The 19,407-nt window shown below is 44.0% G+C and overlaps 1 protein-coding gene across 1 annotated transcript in view; it reads left to right on the forward strand.

Moving 5' to 3' along the window:
- Window positions 1-708: 708 nt before the first annotated feature.
- LOC126282207 (modular serine protease-like) overlaps window positions 709-19,407 on the forward strand; it is a 314,749-nt gene continuing 296,050 nt past the window's right edge. The window contains exon 1 of the mRNA XM_049981753.1: window positions 709-820. Coding sequence (XP_049837710.1) covers window positions 772-820 — 49 coding nt within the window. The 5' untranslated portion in view covers window positions 709-771. The remainder of the gene's footprint in view (window positions 821-19,407) is intronic.

The raw sequence follows: 19,407 nt of genomic DNA on the forward strand, positions 1-19,407 counted from the left end.
TTTTGAACAGAGTTACTCAAGGTACCCTCCGCCACACACCGTCAGGTGGCTTGCTGAGTAAGGATGTAGATGTAGATATAGATCCCGCAAGGAGGAAATCGTAAAGCGTCTGTTTTCTCTCACCTTATTGTCCACTTCCTGCACCAAACTTTCATTAACGACCGAAGGACGCCCACTCCGTTGTTCATCATCCACATTTGTGCAGCCATCTTTAAATGCTCTCATCCACTTTCTTGCCATTCCATCACTCATAATTTTTCTGCGTAAACTGCACAGAGATTACGATGAATATCGATCGCTTTTAGGCCTGTAGCACTAAGAACTCTTATAACAGCCCGTCCTTCACAGTCGGCGGGACGCACGATTATTGGAGGCATCCTAAACACTCAGTACACAACGTAAACGAGGAAGAATCAGACTGTAACGGCGTCAGTGTGTAGATTAAGGTGCAGGTTTTCATGTAAAAATAAAATTATTGAGATATCTTAGCACATCTTTTTTTAAATTTCAAAACTTTACTTACTTAAAACACGCGGCTCGTATAACGCAAGGGAATTGGGTGGTTACCGTAGTCCAAGAGTGCAACTGTCTATTACTTCGATGTGGATAGCACACCTCGTTTCGGAGAACACGCGGAGAGGACAGGAACTTCCGTGTTGACGACCGCCTGGGGGCTGTGACGTCATGCGGGCAGTCGGTAAGTAGCGGCATTTGCGGTGGACGGCGGTCTTCGCTGCCAGCCAGTAGAGCCGCAGCTGGCAGCGGGCGAAGATGAAGTCGTGGTCATGGCTGCTGCACTTGGCGCTCTGCTCGCTTCTGGGTGAGTTCACTTTCGTGTCGTCTATTTTTACGTGTTTAATGTCCGTCAGCCAGGTTTGACATCCTGAATCTCCAGGGTTTAGCAACGGTCTCTCGGTTCTACATCTACACCCATACTCCGCAAGCCACCTGACGGTGTGTGGCGGAGGGTACCTTGAGTACCTCTATCGGTTCTCCCTTCTATTCCAGTCTCGTATTGTTCGTGGAAAGAAGGACTGTCGATATGCCTCTGTGTGGGCTCTAATCTCTGTGATTTTATCCTCATGGTCTTTTCGCGAGATATACGTAGGAGGGAGCAATATACTGCTTGACTCCTCGGTGAAGGTATGTTTTCGAAACTTCAACAAAAGCCCGTACCGAGCTGCTGAGCGTCTCTCCTGCAGAGTCTTCCACTGGAGTTTATCTATCATCTCTGTAATGCTTTCGCGATTACTAAATGATCCAGTAACGAAGTGCGCTGCTCTCCGTTGGATCTTCTCTATCTCTTCTATCAACCCTATCTGGTACGGATCCCTCACTGCTGAGCAGTATTCAAGCAGTGGGTGAACAAGCGTACTCTAACCTACTTCCTTTGTTTTCGGATTGCATTTCCTTAGGATTCTCCCAATGAATCTCAGTCTGTCATCTGCTTTACCGATGACGAATTTTATATGATCACTCCATTTTAAATCACTCCTAATGCGTACTCCGAGATAAGTTATGGAATTAACTGCTCCCAGTTGCTGACCTGCTATATTGTAGCTAAATGATAAGGGACCTTTCTTTCTATGTATTCGCAGCACATTACACTTGTCTATATTGAGATACAATTGCCATTCTCTGCACCATGCGTCAATTCGTTGCAGATTTTCATGCATTTCAGTACAATTTTCCATTGTTACACTACAGTATCATCCGCAAAAAGCCTCAGTGAACTTCCGATGTCATCCACAAGGTTATTTATGTATGTTGTGAATAGCAACGGTCCTACGACACTCCCCTGCGGCACACCTGAAATCACTCTTACTTCGGAAAACTTCTCTCAACTGAGAATGGCATGCTGCGTTCTGTTATCTAGGAACTCTTCAATCCAATCAACAATTGGTCTGATAGTTCATATGCTCTTACTTTGTTCATTAAACGACTGTGGGGAACTGTATCGAACGCCTTGCGGAAGTCAAGAAACACGGCATCTACCTGTGAATCCGTGTCTATGGCCCTCTGAGTCTCGTGGACGAATAGCGCGAGCTGGGTTTCACACGATCGTCTTTTTCGAAACCCATGCTGATTCCTACAGAATAGATTTCTTGTCTCCAGAAAAGTCATTATACTTGAACATCGACATTCGACCGTCGGACTGCACAACTCACTTGGCATAGAACAGGCGTGCGAATCTCAACAGATAATACACAAAATGCCAGTTTATCAGTAACTGTTCTAAGTTGTCTTGAATAAGAGGATGAGTCTCTCCTGTGCTAGCATCTTCATCTCTGGCTAACTACTGCACCCGCATCCACCAGAACCTGTTTACTGTAGTCACGATTTTGTCGCCCTCTACATTACCACGTTACCCCTACTCTCCCCTCCATATTACACTGACGATTCCTTGATGCCTCAGGATGTGTACTATCAATTGATCCCTTCTTGTAATCAACGTGTGCCATTAGTGATACGATACGCAGTTAGCTCTTTATTCGCACGAAGTAATGGCCGCTATCGACAGAGGATCTCAAGTTGATTCCGTATTTCTAGATTTCCGGAAAGCTTTTGACACAAGCGACTTCTAATCAAGTTGCGGGCCTATGGGGTATCGTCTCAGTTGTGCGACTGGATTCGTGATTTCCTGTCAGGAAGGTCGCAGTGCGTAGTAATAGACGGCAAATCATCGAGTAAAACCGAAGTGATATCAGGCGTTCCCCAGGGAAGCGTCCTGGGACCTCTACTGTTCCTGATCTACATAAATGACCTGGGTGACAATCTGAGCAGCTCTCTTTGGTTGCTCGCAGATGATGCTGTAATTTACCGTCTAGTAAGGTCATCCGAAGACCAGTATCAGTTGCAAAGCTATTTAGAAAAGATTTCTGTATGGTGTCGCAGGTGGCAGTTGACGCTAAATAACGAAAAGTGCGAGGTGATCCACATGAGTTCCAAAAGAAATCCGTTGGAATTCGATTACTCGATAAATAGTACAGTTCTCAAGGCTGTCAATTCAACTAAGTACCTGGGCGTAAAAATTACGAACAACTTCAGTTGGAAAGACCACATAGATAATATTGTGGGAAAGGCTAGCCAAAGGTTGCGTTTCATTGGCAGGACAATTAAAATGCAACAAGTCCGCTAAAGAGACAGCTTACACTACACTCGTTCGTCCTTTGTTAGAATATTGCTGCGCGGTGTGAGATCCTTACCAGGTAGGATTGACGGAGGACATCGAAAGGGTGCAAAAAAAGGCAGCTCGTTTTGTATTATCACGTAATAGGGGAGAGAGTGTGGCAGATATGATACGCGAGTTGGGATGGAAGTGATTAAAGCAAAGACGTTTTTCGTCGTGGCGAGATCTATTTACGAAATTTCAGTCAGCAACTTTCTCTTCCAAATGGAAAATATTTTGTTGAGCCCAACCTACATAGGTAGGAATGATCATCAAAATAAAATAAGAGAAATCAGAGCTGGAACAGAAAGGTTTAGGTGTTCGTTTTTCCCGCGCGCTGTTCGGGAGTGGAATGGTAGGGAGATAGTATGATTGTGGTTCGATGAACCCTCTGCCACGCACTTAAATGTGAATTGCTGAGTAATCATGTAGATGTAGTCGTAGATCTACACATTTATTCATTAATATTCATCTGCAGCGCCATATTGCAAATCCTCGTACTCCTCAGAAGTGCTTATTTGTCGACGTTTGGCAATATTATGAAAACGATAGACTGCTACTCACCATACAGCGATGTTCAGTCGCAGATAGGCACAACATAATAGTGTCAACACTCCATCGTGGATTTTCCATTGTTTGATATCTGCCACGTTTCACATTCGTATAAGGCTACGCTCCAGGCAAATACCTCCACAAAATACTTCTTACACGTAACGTTTCATTAGATGTTAACAAATATCTCATTTTCGGAACTGATTTTCCTTCTATATCCCCTCTGCATTTCCTCTCTGGCCATCGTCAGTTATTTTGTTGCCTAAACAACAAAACCCATCCTCTTTTAGTGTCTCGTTTCATTTTCTAATTCCCTCAGCAGCGCCTGCACTATATTACCTCTGTTTTACATCTGTTAATATTCCTTTGACGTCTTTTCAAGGAACTATCCATTTAGTTCCACCGATCTTCCAAGTTCTTTGCGCTTTCTTACAGAACTGCAATGTCATCAGCAAACCATAAATTTTTATTTCTTCTCCGTGAAATTTATTTATGTTTACAAATTACTATGTGGTTTCCTCGCTCAATGTGCAGACAGAATATATAATTCACAATCGACATTAAGCTAATAACACGAAATGAAATTCGTATAACGTAACTTGCGAAATTGTCTCAAACAAATCTCTGAGCATGAAAAATAGCTCTCGAATCCACTATCATCTCAGCACTGGTGAATATCTTAGCCATTCATTTTTAGAACTTGTAATTACCCGTAATCATATATTGCACCGTGTATCTAATAAAGCCTGTATCACCAGCGTGTATCTAAAAAAGCCTGTATCAGCATAAATATCCACTTAATAAAGTTCTTGCTCATTTTATGTTTTCACAGACATTAACAATTTAAATTCTTCCGAATTTTAAGTGCACCAGTATTTGACTTTCCCATTCCATTGACTTAATGAAGAATGATAACAAATGCCGTTTTAGGAATTGTATTCCATTAGTCGGAGGCATGATCTTTACGCCGCTGCTAGTGTCAGCAAACTACTAGAGTTAATAAAGGTTGCGCTCCTGAAACACTGCGTCCGTCTTTTATAGGTTACTCATTACTGCAAAACGTGTGTTAAGAAATTAAGGTCTATAACACGTCGAATACAAGTTTTCAACGTTTAGCAACATGGTATACCACATATAATAGTTTCTTGTTTAGGTTGTTATACCAGATACATTAGCAACGGAGTAACAAATTTGTCGTGTTTGCTCTTGTAATATTTGTTACACACTGTAAGTAAAGCTCTGTATATATGTTGTTACGTTGTTTTTGTCGCCGTCGTCGTCGTTGTCGTTGATGATGTTTGTGCCGTCGTCTACGAACTGAACGTTTTATTTCAGCTCTTAGCGCTTGTCTGCTCTGTACAAACCTCTTCATCTCTGCATAAAAACTGCAACCTACGTCCACTTGAACCTGGTTAGTCTAGTCAAGGCATGGTACCCCTGTACATGCACAGCCCCCCTCCTCCTACTCTCTCTCTCCCCTCTCTATCTCTCTCTCCCCTCTCCCTCCCTTCCTCTCTCCTATCACCAAACTGATAATTCCTTGATGCCACGGGAAGTGTCATATGAGACTATCCCTTCTTGTTTCCCTGGTTCGATACAGAGCCTATCTATCTAATCTTGTGAAGCAGCAAATTTCAAAAAGCCTCTATTATCTCCTGGTCTCAACTGCTTATCATCTACGTTTGACATTCGTAGAAGACTGTAGTCCAGACTAATACTTTCTCAAAAGACTTCCTAACACTCGACTATTTTATTCAACTTTAAGAAATTTCTTTTTTTTTTTTTTCAAGGAAGCTTTTCTGCTGTTGTCAGACCGCATTTTCTGTCCTCATCAATTATTCTGCTGTGCAAATAGCTACACTGTAATTTCCTACTCTAATTTCCTCAGTAACATCTGATTTAATTCGAATACATGCCCAGAAGCCTTCTTTTAGTTTTGTTGATATTCATGTTATTATTATTCTCAGGAACTATCTATTCTGGTCAAGTGATGCAAAAACTTTGCCATCCTTCATAGAATTACAATGTCACAAGAAGAAAAAGTTATTAGTCCTTCTCTATGAAATTTAATTAATTTTTCTAATTTTTCTTTGTTGTAATATTTGCTCAGTGAATAACACTGATTACTGGTATGGTTTCCCGGTATACTTGCGTTCCATCCTTATTAACTTCGTCGCCGACGGGATGTTTAACCTTAAATTTCGAACCTTCCTTCGTGCAACTTCGTAAAGGGTGTGAAATCGGCACTTTGTGCAGCTTATCACTAGTTAACAATAATCGCTGTATATAAACGGCAATGTGCGGACTGGCTCACTCACAGACTCATCGCCCAACCCAAACCACAAAGAATAGAATCTTAAAATTTCCAGACGCCGTTGATTTTATACCGCAGGTGTCGATTAAGAAGTGATTTTTAGATATTCCGTCCCTAAGGAGGTGAAAGAGAGGACGAAATTTTTTTTGAAAATAAAGCACTATTAAGGCAATTTTGAAGCTAGACCTGCGGAAATTGGTAATCGTTTTCTCGATCAGAAATAAACACACGTTTCAGTATTTTTGGAAATTTGTCGCCTATGAGAGTGAAATACTTGGTGAAAGCTTTTGGAAAATAAATCATGATTAAAGAACTACTAAAACATTTACAAAGCTACATTTATAAGAACTGATATTTGACTTCTCCGTCAGATATAAAAAAAATAGGTGTTTCAGTGTTTTTGGAGATTGGACAACATAAGAGAGTGAAATAGGGAATGAAAAGTTTAATGAAATTATTTCATTAAGAAAGTATTTTCAAAGCTAAATTGATGAAAATTTGGATTTGGGTTCCCTGTTAGAAATTTAAAAAAAAAATGTTTCACTGTTTTGGAAATTCAGCCCCTGAGTGGAGTTAAATAGGGGATAAACATTTTTATCAAATGTTGCATTACATTACAGTTTGGAAGCGAAATATATGAAAATTGGTATTTGACTTCTCGGTTAGATATTAAGAAATTAGTGTTACGGGACGAAAGTTTCTATGAAATCTCGCCACAAGAACGGAAAAGGCATGGTTAACTGAAACCTTTGATTCGATCTAGCAGAACAGCTTTGTTTGTCATTAGTACATTCGGAAAATACCATGATTCTATTGCCAGAATTAGCGTGAAATGTTTAGCCGGTGTTGCAATTTGTGAACAACAAAAAATTCGAGTAAAGAAAAACAAAAAATACCTATGCAGACCATTCAGTGTACGCGAGTGAAGCAGAAGGTGATAAGCTAGCTTGAGACACAGGCAGCATCTCGGACTTACATTCAGAAGATCTTAAACACTGTCTTCCTTCTCTGGCAAATACATGTGCAGTTGAGGTAACTGCCTTGTATACTTGACCTTCTGAATACACTGGGATACCCCACAGTATGCTCCAGCGTACAGTAAGAAACAAAAGTAATGAGCATAGAAACCGTACGAGGTGCGTTGCAGAAAAACCTGAGTAGCTCGGAAAACAATCAGTTACATCATACATTTGTGCTCCTTACTCAGTTGCGGAGACGGTTCGTGTTGTAACTTAACGTGGCCGAAGTCGTTTTAATGTCTCTCAGATCTGCGTGAGGAGACTGACGGTTAAAAGACAGCCGATTTCCTCCCAAGTACTGCCGTATCCGCATTTTGTGATCAGAGTCCATAATAATCTCGAAATCGACAGGACGTTAAACCGTGATGTCTCTTCTTCCATTTCGAGACTGTGGTCCGCTTTTTATTAAATTTCTTTTTCCGCATTTCGAAATGAGGTAGGTCTGTAGATAACAATTATTAGTTTCCTCGAGGAACGTTTGTTGCCTACCAGCCGTCGGCACACGGACCGTGCAGTCGAACGTTAACGTGGAGCGTGGCAAGTTCAACGTGCTGCTGAACGCTCAGGGGCGATGCGACTTGTGCATACGGTACGTGGGCCCCAACGTGGTATACACTATCGCAACGCACTCCAGCGGCAGTTCAGGGATGTTTCTAGTTCGTAAATCACACTGTTTACTCAACGGGCGCGCGTAAAATTCCCACGTTAGCTCTATTACAACGCACATTTCCTCCAACGTCCACGAAAAGGAAAGTACAATGTCCAATCAGTGAGGACATAAGTTACTAAAAGTTCCACTACAAACAGTGCGGTACAAATTTGGAATGCTTCTCCACATAAGATAAACATTATTTCATCATTCCCACATTTTAGTAAAACCTCAAGGTCAGTCTTACTTGATCACTATCCCTACCCAGTAGCAGAATCTTTGCAATATGTGAATTACGAAGCGTAAAAGAAATAGGAGCAAAATATCTCTATACAAGTAGCGCAAGCTGTCCTGTAAATCAAGCAAATCGAACAAAGTCCCCCTCAAAAAAGGTGAACTTATGTTTACATAACGTCAAATATTATAGCATATATCAATATTAAACTAATAATAATGTATCAGAACCTAATAAAAACGCGAATGTTAGGGGAAAAAATTTGGTAGTGTTTGGACATAAACCACTGCCCCAATTACGAGTGCATCAGTGGACACTGACGCTACTCCTTACACTATACCAAGAACACACGCCAAGCATCTAATCACCTTGCTAAAAAGATAAAAAGATAATCGTAGATAATTATGTTATTAATTGAAATTTAATTATAACAAATTGTACCAAGAACAATAAGTTTTGGGTGGATCTTCAGTGTGTTGCAGCCTTCAAATAGCCTACTCACATAATACGCAAGTTACAATAATTCTTTTGCCACGGATATCATGTTTCTCATTATTTTATTGGAACGAACTACACAGTTAACAACGGGTTTTCCAGTGATTCTCAATTTGCTGGTGCTCAGAAATGGCATATATACATAAAGGCTTCAAATGAATGCCAAAATGGCGCCTCACAACTCTGCACTGAAGGGAGACGGCTTGCGTGTGACGTAGTGGCGTTGTGCCATCTCATTGGTCAACGCTCAGACGCAAGCTCGGAATATCTGACATGCCAGGTATTGCTCTGCACGTTCGGAAACACTCCCGAACGTGCTATTCCACGCTGTGACGTCAGAAACATGCCAACGCTCAACGCTCGGATGCTCGGTTCGTGTGCCGACGGCTTAAGGAAATGTCGACGCGTTGTAGGTAGCGCAGCGGTTGCGGGGAATACCCGCGAGTTTCTCCCCGCTCCAGGTGTGCCGCTTCTGCCGAAGGTCGGCAGAGCTGCGCGGGTCATCAGAGGTGCGCGTCAAGGACGCTTCGAGATTTGGCTCCAGCGACTGAGAGATATGCCGCGCTGAGGGAGCCTGGCTCCACCTGCCACTACACTGTGTTTACCACAAGATATAAACATCACGACACAATTCTTCCGCGTTTGCTGGAATCTCATTGGATTTCGTTAACATGGAGCGGGAGCCAAGCTGTCTCAAGTACAGTCAAGCACATCCCCGGATCTTCGATATTTCCGAATCAAGGCAAGAACCTGATAGTGCCCCCTCTCCCCCCCCCCCCACCCCCCACCCCACCCCTCCTTCCTCACACTCAAGCGTTTGAGATTAGAAGTCCAAAATTTAGAAATTTTGTAGCGGACATCTTTCTGAAGATTTTGATATAAGTAACATACGTTCCAGGAAATGTAAGACATGTTATTTTGTCTTAAATGTGCCAAGGCGCAGAACCACGCCTCTTCACACAGCATTCTTCTATCGCACGTCACAAGATTTCGTTCTGTGGAATTCAAATGTGTATATTTTGTAATGGAAGCAATCAAACCTATGTTCAGGGCAGTGGAAATTAAAATATCCCATAGTGCCTCTGCTACTCCCATTCGGCCGGTTTGACATCCCAACCCTCTTGCAACAAACTCACAAATAATACTGGTGACCAGGAGAATAACAACTCTACAGAAAATTTGCACTCTTTATTGCCTATTAGCTAACAACTTTCTTTTTTGTGTGACATAAAATTAAATATAGGAACGGTAAGCAAGACAGTACATATTTCTTCAGTCATTAGGTCCCCGCATTTTATGCTCTCTAATGTTGCTACAGCTTTACACGGTGTGCTTTCCTTTCTGCGAAAGACTCTGTTACCTCATCAAAGTCCGTCAAACATTTTGCTACATGAAAAATGAAAATGTTGTCTAATACTGAAAAAGCTGTTAATACGAATAGTAACCAAGACTGGTATGGTTTCTCGATTTGATTACGTCTATTTTGTCTCTGTCTGCTAGATAAAACGAAATAGGCCTTTCTAATATTGCACCAGTTGTAACACATGAAACAGGCGAGAATGTTTTGGCACAGATGGTCATTTTTATCTGCCTCATTTACAGAAACAACACGACAGAATATACACTCCTGGAAATTGAAATAGGAACACCGTGAATTCATTGTCCCAGGAAGGGGAAACTTTATTGACACATTCCTGGGGTCAGATACATCACATGATCACACAGACAGAACCACAGGCACATAGACACAGGCAACAGAGCATGCACAATGTCGGCACTAGTACAGTGTATATCCACCTTTCGCAGCAATGCAGGCTGCTATTCTCCCATGGAGACGATCGTAGAGATGCTGGATGTAGTCCTGTGGAACGGCTTGCCATGCCATTTCCACCTGGCGCCTCAGTTGGACCAACGTTCGTGCCGGACGTGCAGACCGCGTGAGACGACGCTTCATCCAGTCCCAAACATGCTCAATGGGGGACAGATCCGGAGATCTTGCTGGCCAGGGTAGTTGACTTACACCTTCTAGAGCACGTTGGGTGGCACGGGATACATGCGGACGTGCATTGTCCTGTTGGAACAGCAAGTTCCCTTGCCGGTCTAGGAATGGTAGAACGATGGGTTCGATGAAGGTTTGGATGTACCGTGCACTATTCAGTATCCCCTCGACGATCACCAGAGGTGTACGGCCAGTGTAGGAGATCGCTCCCCACACCATGATGCCGGGTGTTGGCCCTGTGTGCCTCGGTCGTATGCAGTCCTGATTGTGGCGCTCACCTGCACGGCGCCAAACACGCATACGACCATCATTGGCACCAAGGCAGAAGCGATTCTCATCGCTGAAGACGACACGTCTCCATTCGTCCCTCCATTCACGCCTGTCGCGACACCACTGGAGGCGGGCTGCACGATGTTGGGGCGTGAGCGGAAGACGGCCTAACGGTGTGCGAGACCGTAGCCCAGCTTCATGGAGACGGTTGCGAATGGTCCTCGCCTATACCCTAGGAGCAACAGTGTCCCTAATTTGCTGGGAAGTGGCGGTGCGGTCCCCTACGGCACTGCGTAGGATCCTACGGTCTTGGCGTGCATCCGTGCGTCTCTGCGGTCCGGTCCCAGGTCGACGGGCACGTGCACCTTCCGCCGACCACTGGCGACAACATCGATGTACTGTGGAGACCTCACGCCCCACGTGTTGAGCAATTCGGCGGTACGTCCACCCGGCCTCCCGCATGCCCACTATACGCCCTCGCTCAAAGTCCGTCAACTGCACATACGGTTCACGTCCACGCTGTCGCGGCATGCTACCAGTGTTAAAGACTGCGATGAAGCTCCGTATGCCACGGCAAACTGGCTGACACTGACGGCGGCGGTGCACAAATGCTGCGCAGCTAGCGCCATTCGACGGCAAACACCGCGGTTCCTGGTGTGTCCGCTGTGCCGTGCGTGTGATCATTGCTTGTACAGCCCTCTCGCAGTGTCCGGAGCAAGTATGGTGGGTCTGACACACCGGTGTCAATGTGTTCTTTTTTCCATTTCCAGGAGTGTAATTCACGAAGAACCAATATCAAATGCCTATTACGCTCATTACAAGCAAAAAATCTTATGTGCGGAAGTAGTTTCACGTTTCATTCATACGATCCAGTTTTTCAAGCATGAGATCGAAAAATAGTAGTAGTACGAAGTTTGTATGTAAATTCGGAATCGTCATATTTTTCCACATAATTTGTGTGATGTCCTGTTTCTTCAACTTCCTCGTTCTCAGAAACAATCTTTCCATCATTAATTCTTTAACTATTCCTGGCATTGTCAAAACATATTCTTCGGTGACCGTAACTAAACTTGCCAGAATCACCGTTCTGCTATCTCGCATTTATTCTTAGGTTAGGCGTTATTACGTCTTTCCACGAGAAGTTTTCCGCACTATTCCGAGAATAGAACTTCTGAGGCCACTTACTGGGGACTGTACAACTGACCGTTAATAATGTAGCGCCCTGCCAAAAATTTTCTGTTAAAATTTCATTTTCTTGGATACACCGAGAAGATAATATGTAGTCTTTCTTACCCTGTTATTCTTATTAGGCGTTTATTTCCACTCTGGTAGTAGTATGAATCTATGGATTTCGTTAGTGAAAGTTTATTTCTTCTTGATGCGACGGGGATTCCCCTGGCAGGAGACATCACGCACATTATGCACGCATTCAAAAGTCGACTTATGATTCGTTCAGAAATCAGAATGTTTTAAAACATGTTCAAAAACCAACGGGAATGCGTTTCAAAATCATACGGATATTCGATAAACTAACGTGTGCTGGATGCTAGGAACTACTGTGAAACAAGATTTTTTTCCTTGAAGAATATGGATTTGGCGCCTCACTGAAAGAGCCGCACGGGGTAGATACCCCTGTTTGCCCCATTCCCCCCCCCCCCCCCTCCTCCCAGACCTGGGCCTGGCCAAGTGCGATAATAAGAACACGCTGTACGCTGTGCGTTACGCCCATGGCGACTGAGCGGTAAAGGACCCTACACACGCACCAACCTACTGACCGACCCACAAATGGGACGCGTTTTCTCGACCGACAGACGAACTTTCGTTCGACAGCCGATCCACCCCGTCCAGTCGCTCCAGCCAACACATTGTGCCGTTGTGTAGAGCTGCCTTACCAAGATGTGTTCGTCTTTTGTCAATACGTGCGTGATTAAATGCTGTTATAATATACGTGAAAGGGTATAAGGCGGACGAAACTTTCACAGAATTTCTGGAAATATTTCAAGATTGCAGATGCTTGTGGGTCATGTCATGTGAGGAGTATAGCAATATAGATGCAAGACAGGAATAATCCATAATGGTTTCTTGTGGAACGTAGATAGAATAGAAATCCGTGGACCTTCTGTATTTCTGCTCTTAGATTTTATTTCCGGTACCTGTTGGAAATGAAATCTAAAAATCTAAATAAATATTCAGTTGATTTTAATTCATAAAATATACTTGCTTCTTTGTTAAGAGTTTAATAAGTCCAGTCTATATCCAAGTTCTTTGCTCTGAAGAGCAAAGTGTGGGATTTTTTTCACAGTTCTAAAATTGCTAAAGTCTTCATCCCTTACCTATCTGTTGTATTTATTAGATGATTTATCAGCTACCACGCCTAGTCATTTTTCTTCGAATTTGAAACGACTTTCTTAAATTTACACATCATCATTTTTGTTACATACATAAACAAATTAATGAAGTTTACATGAACATCTGTTCTTTTGCTTTACCATGGTGTATTTCCTCAGCGAATCATAAAACAAGCGTTCTTCGTTGTTTGCAGCCGATAAATATCTGGAAAAAATATTTTTTTGTGCCAGCAGCCATTCAATTTTATTTATTCTCCTCCTATTTTTGTACTAGCTATTACCTTCATCGGAGATGATAATTTACATTACTTTGTTAAAATTACATCTCTGCCAAAAGGGCAACATGACGAATGTGAAGAATTATCACAATAATTGTTTCACTAAAATTCGACTGTAGTAGATTTACAGATTAGAAGTGTGTACACACTTACTCTTAATTCGTAACTTTTTATACTTGACGTCTTTTTTGGCAGAGACGTACTTTTGACCAGTTGATGCACAGAATCAACTCCTGTGGAGATGGTAGCCAGTACCAAAACAGGTGCAGAATAAATAAAATTGTACAGTCATTGGCACAAAAAATAATTCTTTCCAACTATAAATCGCGTTGCAGGTTTGAGGAATCATTTTAGCTAGTAATTGGGGGGATACAACAGCACGGTCGCAAGTTCGAATCCTGCCTCGGGCATGGATGTTTGTGATGTCCTTTGGTTAGTTAGGTTTAAGTAGTTCTAAGTTCTAGGGGACTGATGACCTCAGGTGTTAAGTCCCATAGTGCTTAGAGCCATTTGAACCATTTGATACAACAGCAGTAAATGTGAGGCCGTCTTAATTTCTTCCACCGGCTAGAAACCTTATTATAGCTATACCTAACAGCGTCTCTTCAAAGCTTATAGCCTCTCTCATGACTGAATTCTGTTTCGTTAAGGTTGCAATGCATTGGCGCATGTGTAGGGGCGTTGATACGGGATAACAGCTTTACCGGCGCATTCAATTGGAACAGTACTGGCCAGCCAGTGGTCCAACTAACCAGCAATGATATGAGCAGTTGCAGTTCAGACGTAAAAAGGGAAAAGGGAACGAAATAATTTTCGGTAATACACCAGCGATACCCACGCTACTTAGGGGACCAGACGGAAAGCATAACATTTTCTCGTTTTTAGATAAGCAGAACTGTAATTAAAAACAAGAATGGTGAAAATTGCTAAGTTAAACAGAGAGTAATTTTCTGCGGGAGATATGAGTGACGCAAAAGCGTGTTGCAGGAATTTTACTGTATTGTTAAATACAGGAGCCACTGAGGTATTACTTCAATCAGTCGTCTGGTAATCTACGAACTCCTTCCATATCCGAATCCGAGAAACACTTTTCAGTGCTGCTACTCTCATCTGCTACATTGATAACGAGTCGATCAACAACAGTATCTGTGAAGCAGTCCCAGCGCCACATTTTTTCCTCTTCTTTTATGACGTGCCGTTCTGTATCCCACCAACGTTCGGCAGTTACAGAGCTTCTTCCATTAGTTCCAGAACGCCCTCAATGTAAATGCCACGTTATTTCTCGCGACAAATCCGTTCATTTGGTTCCAGAGCAGTTCTATTGGGTTCGTATTGCAATGCTACGATGGTGACTGTAAAAATGCAGTATATGTAGGGTGTGAAAATTGTTTTCCATGTTTCGACGACGTTCGATCACTCTGCTCTCATACAGTCCAAATAAAAAAATATTTGATTTTTCATTTTTGTTTGAAAAAATCTGACTTGTTATGTTTTCTCAACGTAAACAACTTTTATTAATAGTCTTTTATAAAATATCGACAATTAAGAATTTATATTTGCAATGAAAACTGGAATTTTGTGTGCAATATGAAATCAGAGACAAGAAGATGTGTATTTTTTATTAAAAAAAGACGATTAGATTTATGTTAATTAGAATGTATTTGATGAATTTTACATTTAAAGGTGTATTTCAAATTGATTAGAGAAACGAAAGACCAATGCGAGATTTGAACCACCTATCCATCGATTATACAGGATTTCCATACTACAACACTAATACTTCAGCTGCGCACCACGTTTTAAAAACCGCCTTAACTGTAGTAAATACATTCACAGCTAACTTTTTTCTGTAAATTTGTGAAAAGCATTCAGAACAATCTGTTTCTCACCACTTTCACTAATGGTGTTTCACTATGGAGGAGGAAGCAGCGCCAGCCACTTTCACACTACACAGTAACAGTGCAACAATCAGGACACAAACAGTACACAGACTGCGACAGTACACGATTTTTGAAATAAAAGCTACGTAGCTAAAATAAGAAAATCGTTGACGGCTGTTAATACATTAGGACATACTAAAATTTCATTTACTGTAACATAATAATATGATAGCTAACATCATAATATGATAGCTAATACATAATTAGGGCCTCTTTCCAAGAGCGTAACAGTACCAGTGTAGGGTCAGAAAGGAAGGGCGACAGTGTTGGCCGCCTTCCGGCCGGTCGGCGTTGACAGAATCCAGGCGCATGCCCTATCTTTCTCAAACGATTTTGTGACAACTATTCAGCAAAAAAATATCATTTTTGCGTTACTTACAGTTTTATACCTGTGTTAGGTTCATGATGGTGTCCCTCCTGCGGGTCCGGGGGTTAGACTAGGACCGAAGGTATTCCTGCCAAAATATGAGGCGACTAAAAGGTGTTTCACACGTTTCAGCCTTTATGTGATGGGCCCCTGTAGGGTTTGACCTCCATTCTTCAAAATTTTCCCAAAGAACTAGCCAATTAGGGAAGGGCGCCTTACAAGGCACATCGTGTCCATCGTGCATTGAGATCTTTAGCCCAGTTTCTCGTCATCTCGTTGCAGTCTCTTGGGCGAGGACATCTTCCTGGGTGCGTTGTTCACCATTTTATATGCAGTGTCGATTTCTGCGTCGACGATGACCATGGACTTCTTTGCACGTGATATCCAGCAAGGTAGCCAGTCCGTTGTGGTGGGGTCGCCATGTACCCTGTTGGTTGTAGCCCTCTGACCGCACAAGGATGGCTCTGCTCATGCCTGCGCCGTTTCCACGTATGCCATAGGGTAGATGGCCATCCCCCTGGGGCATCGGGACTCCCGGCAGTGGAAATCCTGCCAGGTGGCCTTTGCTGCGGCTGGGTGGCGCCCGTGGGGAGGGCCCCGAGTGGGTGGCATCAGGGTGGATGACATACGATGAAGTGTAGTCCGTCATCTCTTGCTGGTGGTGACATACCAGCTTTCTCTAAGCGATCACAAGTTCAATTCAACGCACAGGAGTACGACCCCAAATCGTTCCCCTCCATGGCCACACCATGGGAGGAACGACAGCTAAGGATGGCAGCAGATCTTATTCGCTCCGTTACCTTGTATGTTCGAGAGCTGTTGGGGAATCTTTCATGACGATGAAGCCACAGTTTTTTGTTGAGCATGTAGAGGACACGTTTGGGGAGGTGGAGGGCTTGTTCAAAATGAGATCTGGGTCAGTCTTGATCAAAACAGCATCCCCTGCCTGATAACGAGAGTTACTCGCTTGTGACAAGCCGGGGGATGTTTCTGTAACCATCACCCGCCATAAGACCTTATATATAGTTCAGTGTATCATATTTCACAGAGACCTTCTTTTGCAGTCTGACGATGAGCTGCGCGCAAGTTGAGAGCAGCGAGGTGTACATTTCATCCGGCGTGTCCACCGGGGTCCAAAGGATAACCAGGTTGCCACAGGTGCCTTCATCTTGGCCTTTGAGGGTGATATATTGACGGAGAAGGTCAAAGTGATGGTCTACCGGTGTGATGTAAAGCCCTATATCCCTCCCTCGATGCAGTGCTTTAAGTGCTGGAAGTTTGGCCATATGTCTTCCCGCTGATTCCGATATTGCGGACGCCCATCACATCCCAATACTCCATGTGCCCAGACACCCATCTGTGTCAACTGCAGAGAGCATCATTCTCCTTGCTCTCCTGACTGTAGGTTTCTCCAAAAGGAAAGGGAAATCATGGAGTACACGACTCTGGACAGACTGACCTACACTGAGGTTAGAAGAAAATTTGAATGCCTGCATCCTGTGCGTATGACATCGTCTTATCCGCTCCTACAACAGATCTGGCACCATCAGCTCCGCCAATCTAGGTCACCTCTCAGAGCTGGAAGACTGTACCCGCCCCCTTGATGGTAGGGGGCATTTCCCTTCCTATTGCTCCTGCATCACCTACTTCGGGAGAAACACCCCCCAACCATCGGGGACATCTGTCCCCATATCTAAGCCAGAGAAGTGTAAGTCTTCTTTGGCTTCTTTCGCTAGGAAGGGGTCCCTTGGGTCACTCCCTTCGCAGGTTTCTTCTAATGGGAAAGACGACACCTGCCAGAGGATGAAGAGCCGGTCGTAGGACTTCACGCTAATCCTCAGTCCCAGAGACTGAGCCAGTGAAGTCGTCCCAGCAAGGGAAACCCAAGGAGCAGTGAGAGAAATCCAAAAACAAAAAACCCCTAAGACCAAGGAAATTGCGGTGCACCCACACCACCGCCATCTACAAGCTCTGCGGATAAGTATGGGGTGGAGATTTTGGGATCTGCTGAGGACCTAGATCTCGCCAGACAGACACAATGGATATAGATTGCTCAGGCAATAAATTGGTGGCAGCAGGTGACTCTGAGTCGTAAACTGCCTCATTGAATGTTCCATGCCTTCCCAGTCTCACGATGTCACCCTCCAGTGGAATTGCGGCGGTTTTTTTCACCGCATGGCTGAGCTACAGCAACTGTTAAACATTACACCTGCTATTTGCATTGCCCTCCAGGACACCTGGTTCCCAGTACTGCGGACCCTTGCACTCCGCGGCTTTAGGGGATATTACAGGAACCATAGTGACTATAATCGGGTGGAGTTTGTGTTTATGTCCTAAACTCGGTGCTCCTTCAAACCTCTCTTGAAGCTGTGGCTGTCAGAATAAGGACGACGCAAGAAATAACAGTCTGCAATATGTATCTTCCTCCAGATGGTGCAGTATCCCTGAATGCATTAGCTGCATTGATTGCTCAACTCCTTAAAACTTTCCTACTTTTGGGAGATTTTAATGCCCACAACCCCTTGTGGGGTGGTACCATGTTTACTGGCCGAGGCAGAAGAGATGTCGAAACTTTACTGTCTCAGTTCGATTTCTACCTCTTAAATACTGGGGCCGCCACACATTTCATTGTGGCTCATGGCCATTGATTTATCAATTTGCAGCCCAGGACTTCTCCCATCTATCCACTGGAGAGCACATGACGACCTGTTGATAGTGACCACTTCCCCATCTTCCTGTTACTGCCCCAGCATCAGGCAGACGGATGTCTGCCCAGATGGGCTTTAAACAAGACGGACTGGGGACCTTTCACCTCTGCTGTCACCTCAGCGGTGACTCCCCCACACGGTAACATCGATATGATGGTTGAACAGGTGACTAGCACAATTGTTTCTGCAGCAGAAAACGCGACCCCTCGCTCTTTAGGGTGCCTGAGGCGTAAAGCATTCCCTTGGTGGTCGCCGGAAGTCGCTGAAGCAATTAAGGAGCGTCGTCGAGCACTACAGTGGCATAAAGCGGCACCCTTCCCTGGAGCTCCTCATAGCATTTAAACGGCTCCGTGCCCGTGATCGCAACCTTATCAGACAACTGAAGGAGGAGTGTTGGGAGTGACACACCTCCACGAATGCGTGCCACATGGCACCTTCCAAAGTCTAGGCAAAGATCAAACGTCTTTTCAGGTACCAGGCCCCAACAGCTGTCCCTGGTGTTGCCATAAATGGTGAGATATGTACTGACGCAAACGCAAATGCCAAGCGCTTTCCTGAGCACTTTTCTCGAGCCTCTGCATTGAGGAATTACCCCCCAGCCTTTCGCACACGCAAATGGCGGCTGGAAGGGAACATCCTCTCATTCACCACACGCTGCAGTGAATCCTATAACGCCAATTTACAGAGTGGGAGCTCCTCAGTGCCCTTGCACATTGCCCTGACACAGCTCCTGGGCCTGATGGCATCCACAGTCAGATGATTAAACACCTCTCATCTGACTACAAGTGACACCTTCTCATCATCTTCAAGCGCATCTGGTGCGATGGCGTCTTTCCATCACAATGGCGGGAGAGCACCGTCATTCCGGTGCTCAAACCCGGTAAAAACCCACGTGATGTGGATAGCTATCGGCCCATCAGACTCACCAACGTTCTATGTAAACTGCTGGAACGTGTAGTATGTCGGCGGGTGGGTTGGGTCCTGGAGTCGCGTGGCTTTCTGGCTCCATGTCAGGGATGCTTACACCTGGGTCGCTCTACCACTGATAATCTTGTGTCCATCGA

This window comes from Schistocerca gregaria, chromosome 7, assembly GCF_023897955.1.
Source record: "Schistocerca gregaria isolate iqSchGreg1 chromosome 7, iqSchGreg1.2, whole genome shotgun sequence".
NCBI lineage: Eukaryota > Metazoa > Arthropoda > Insecta > Orthoptera > Acrididae > Schistocerca > Schistocerca gregaria.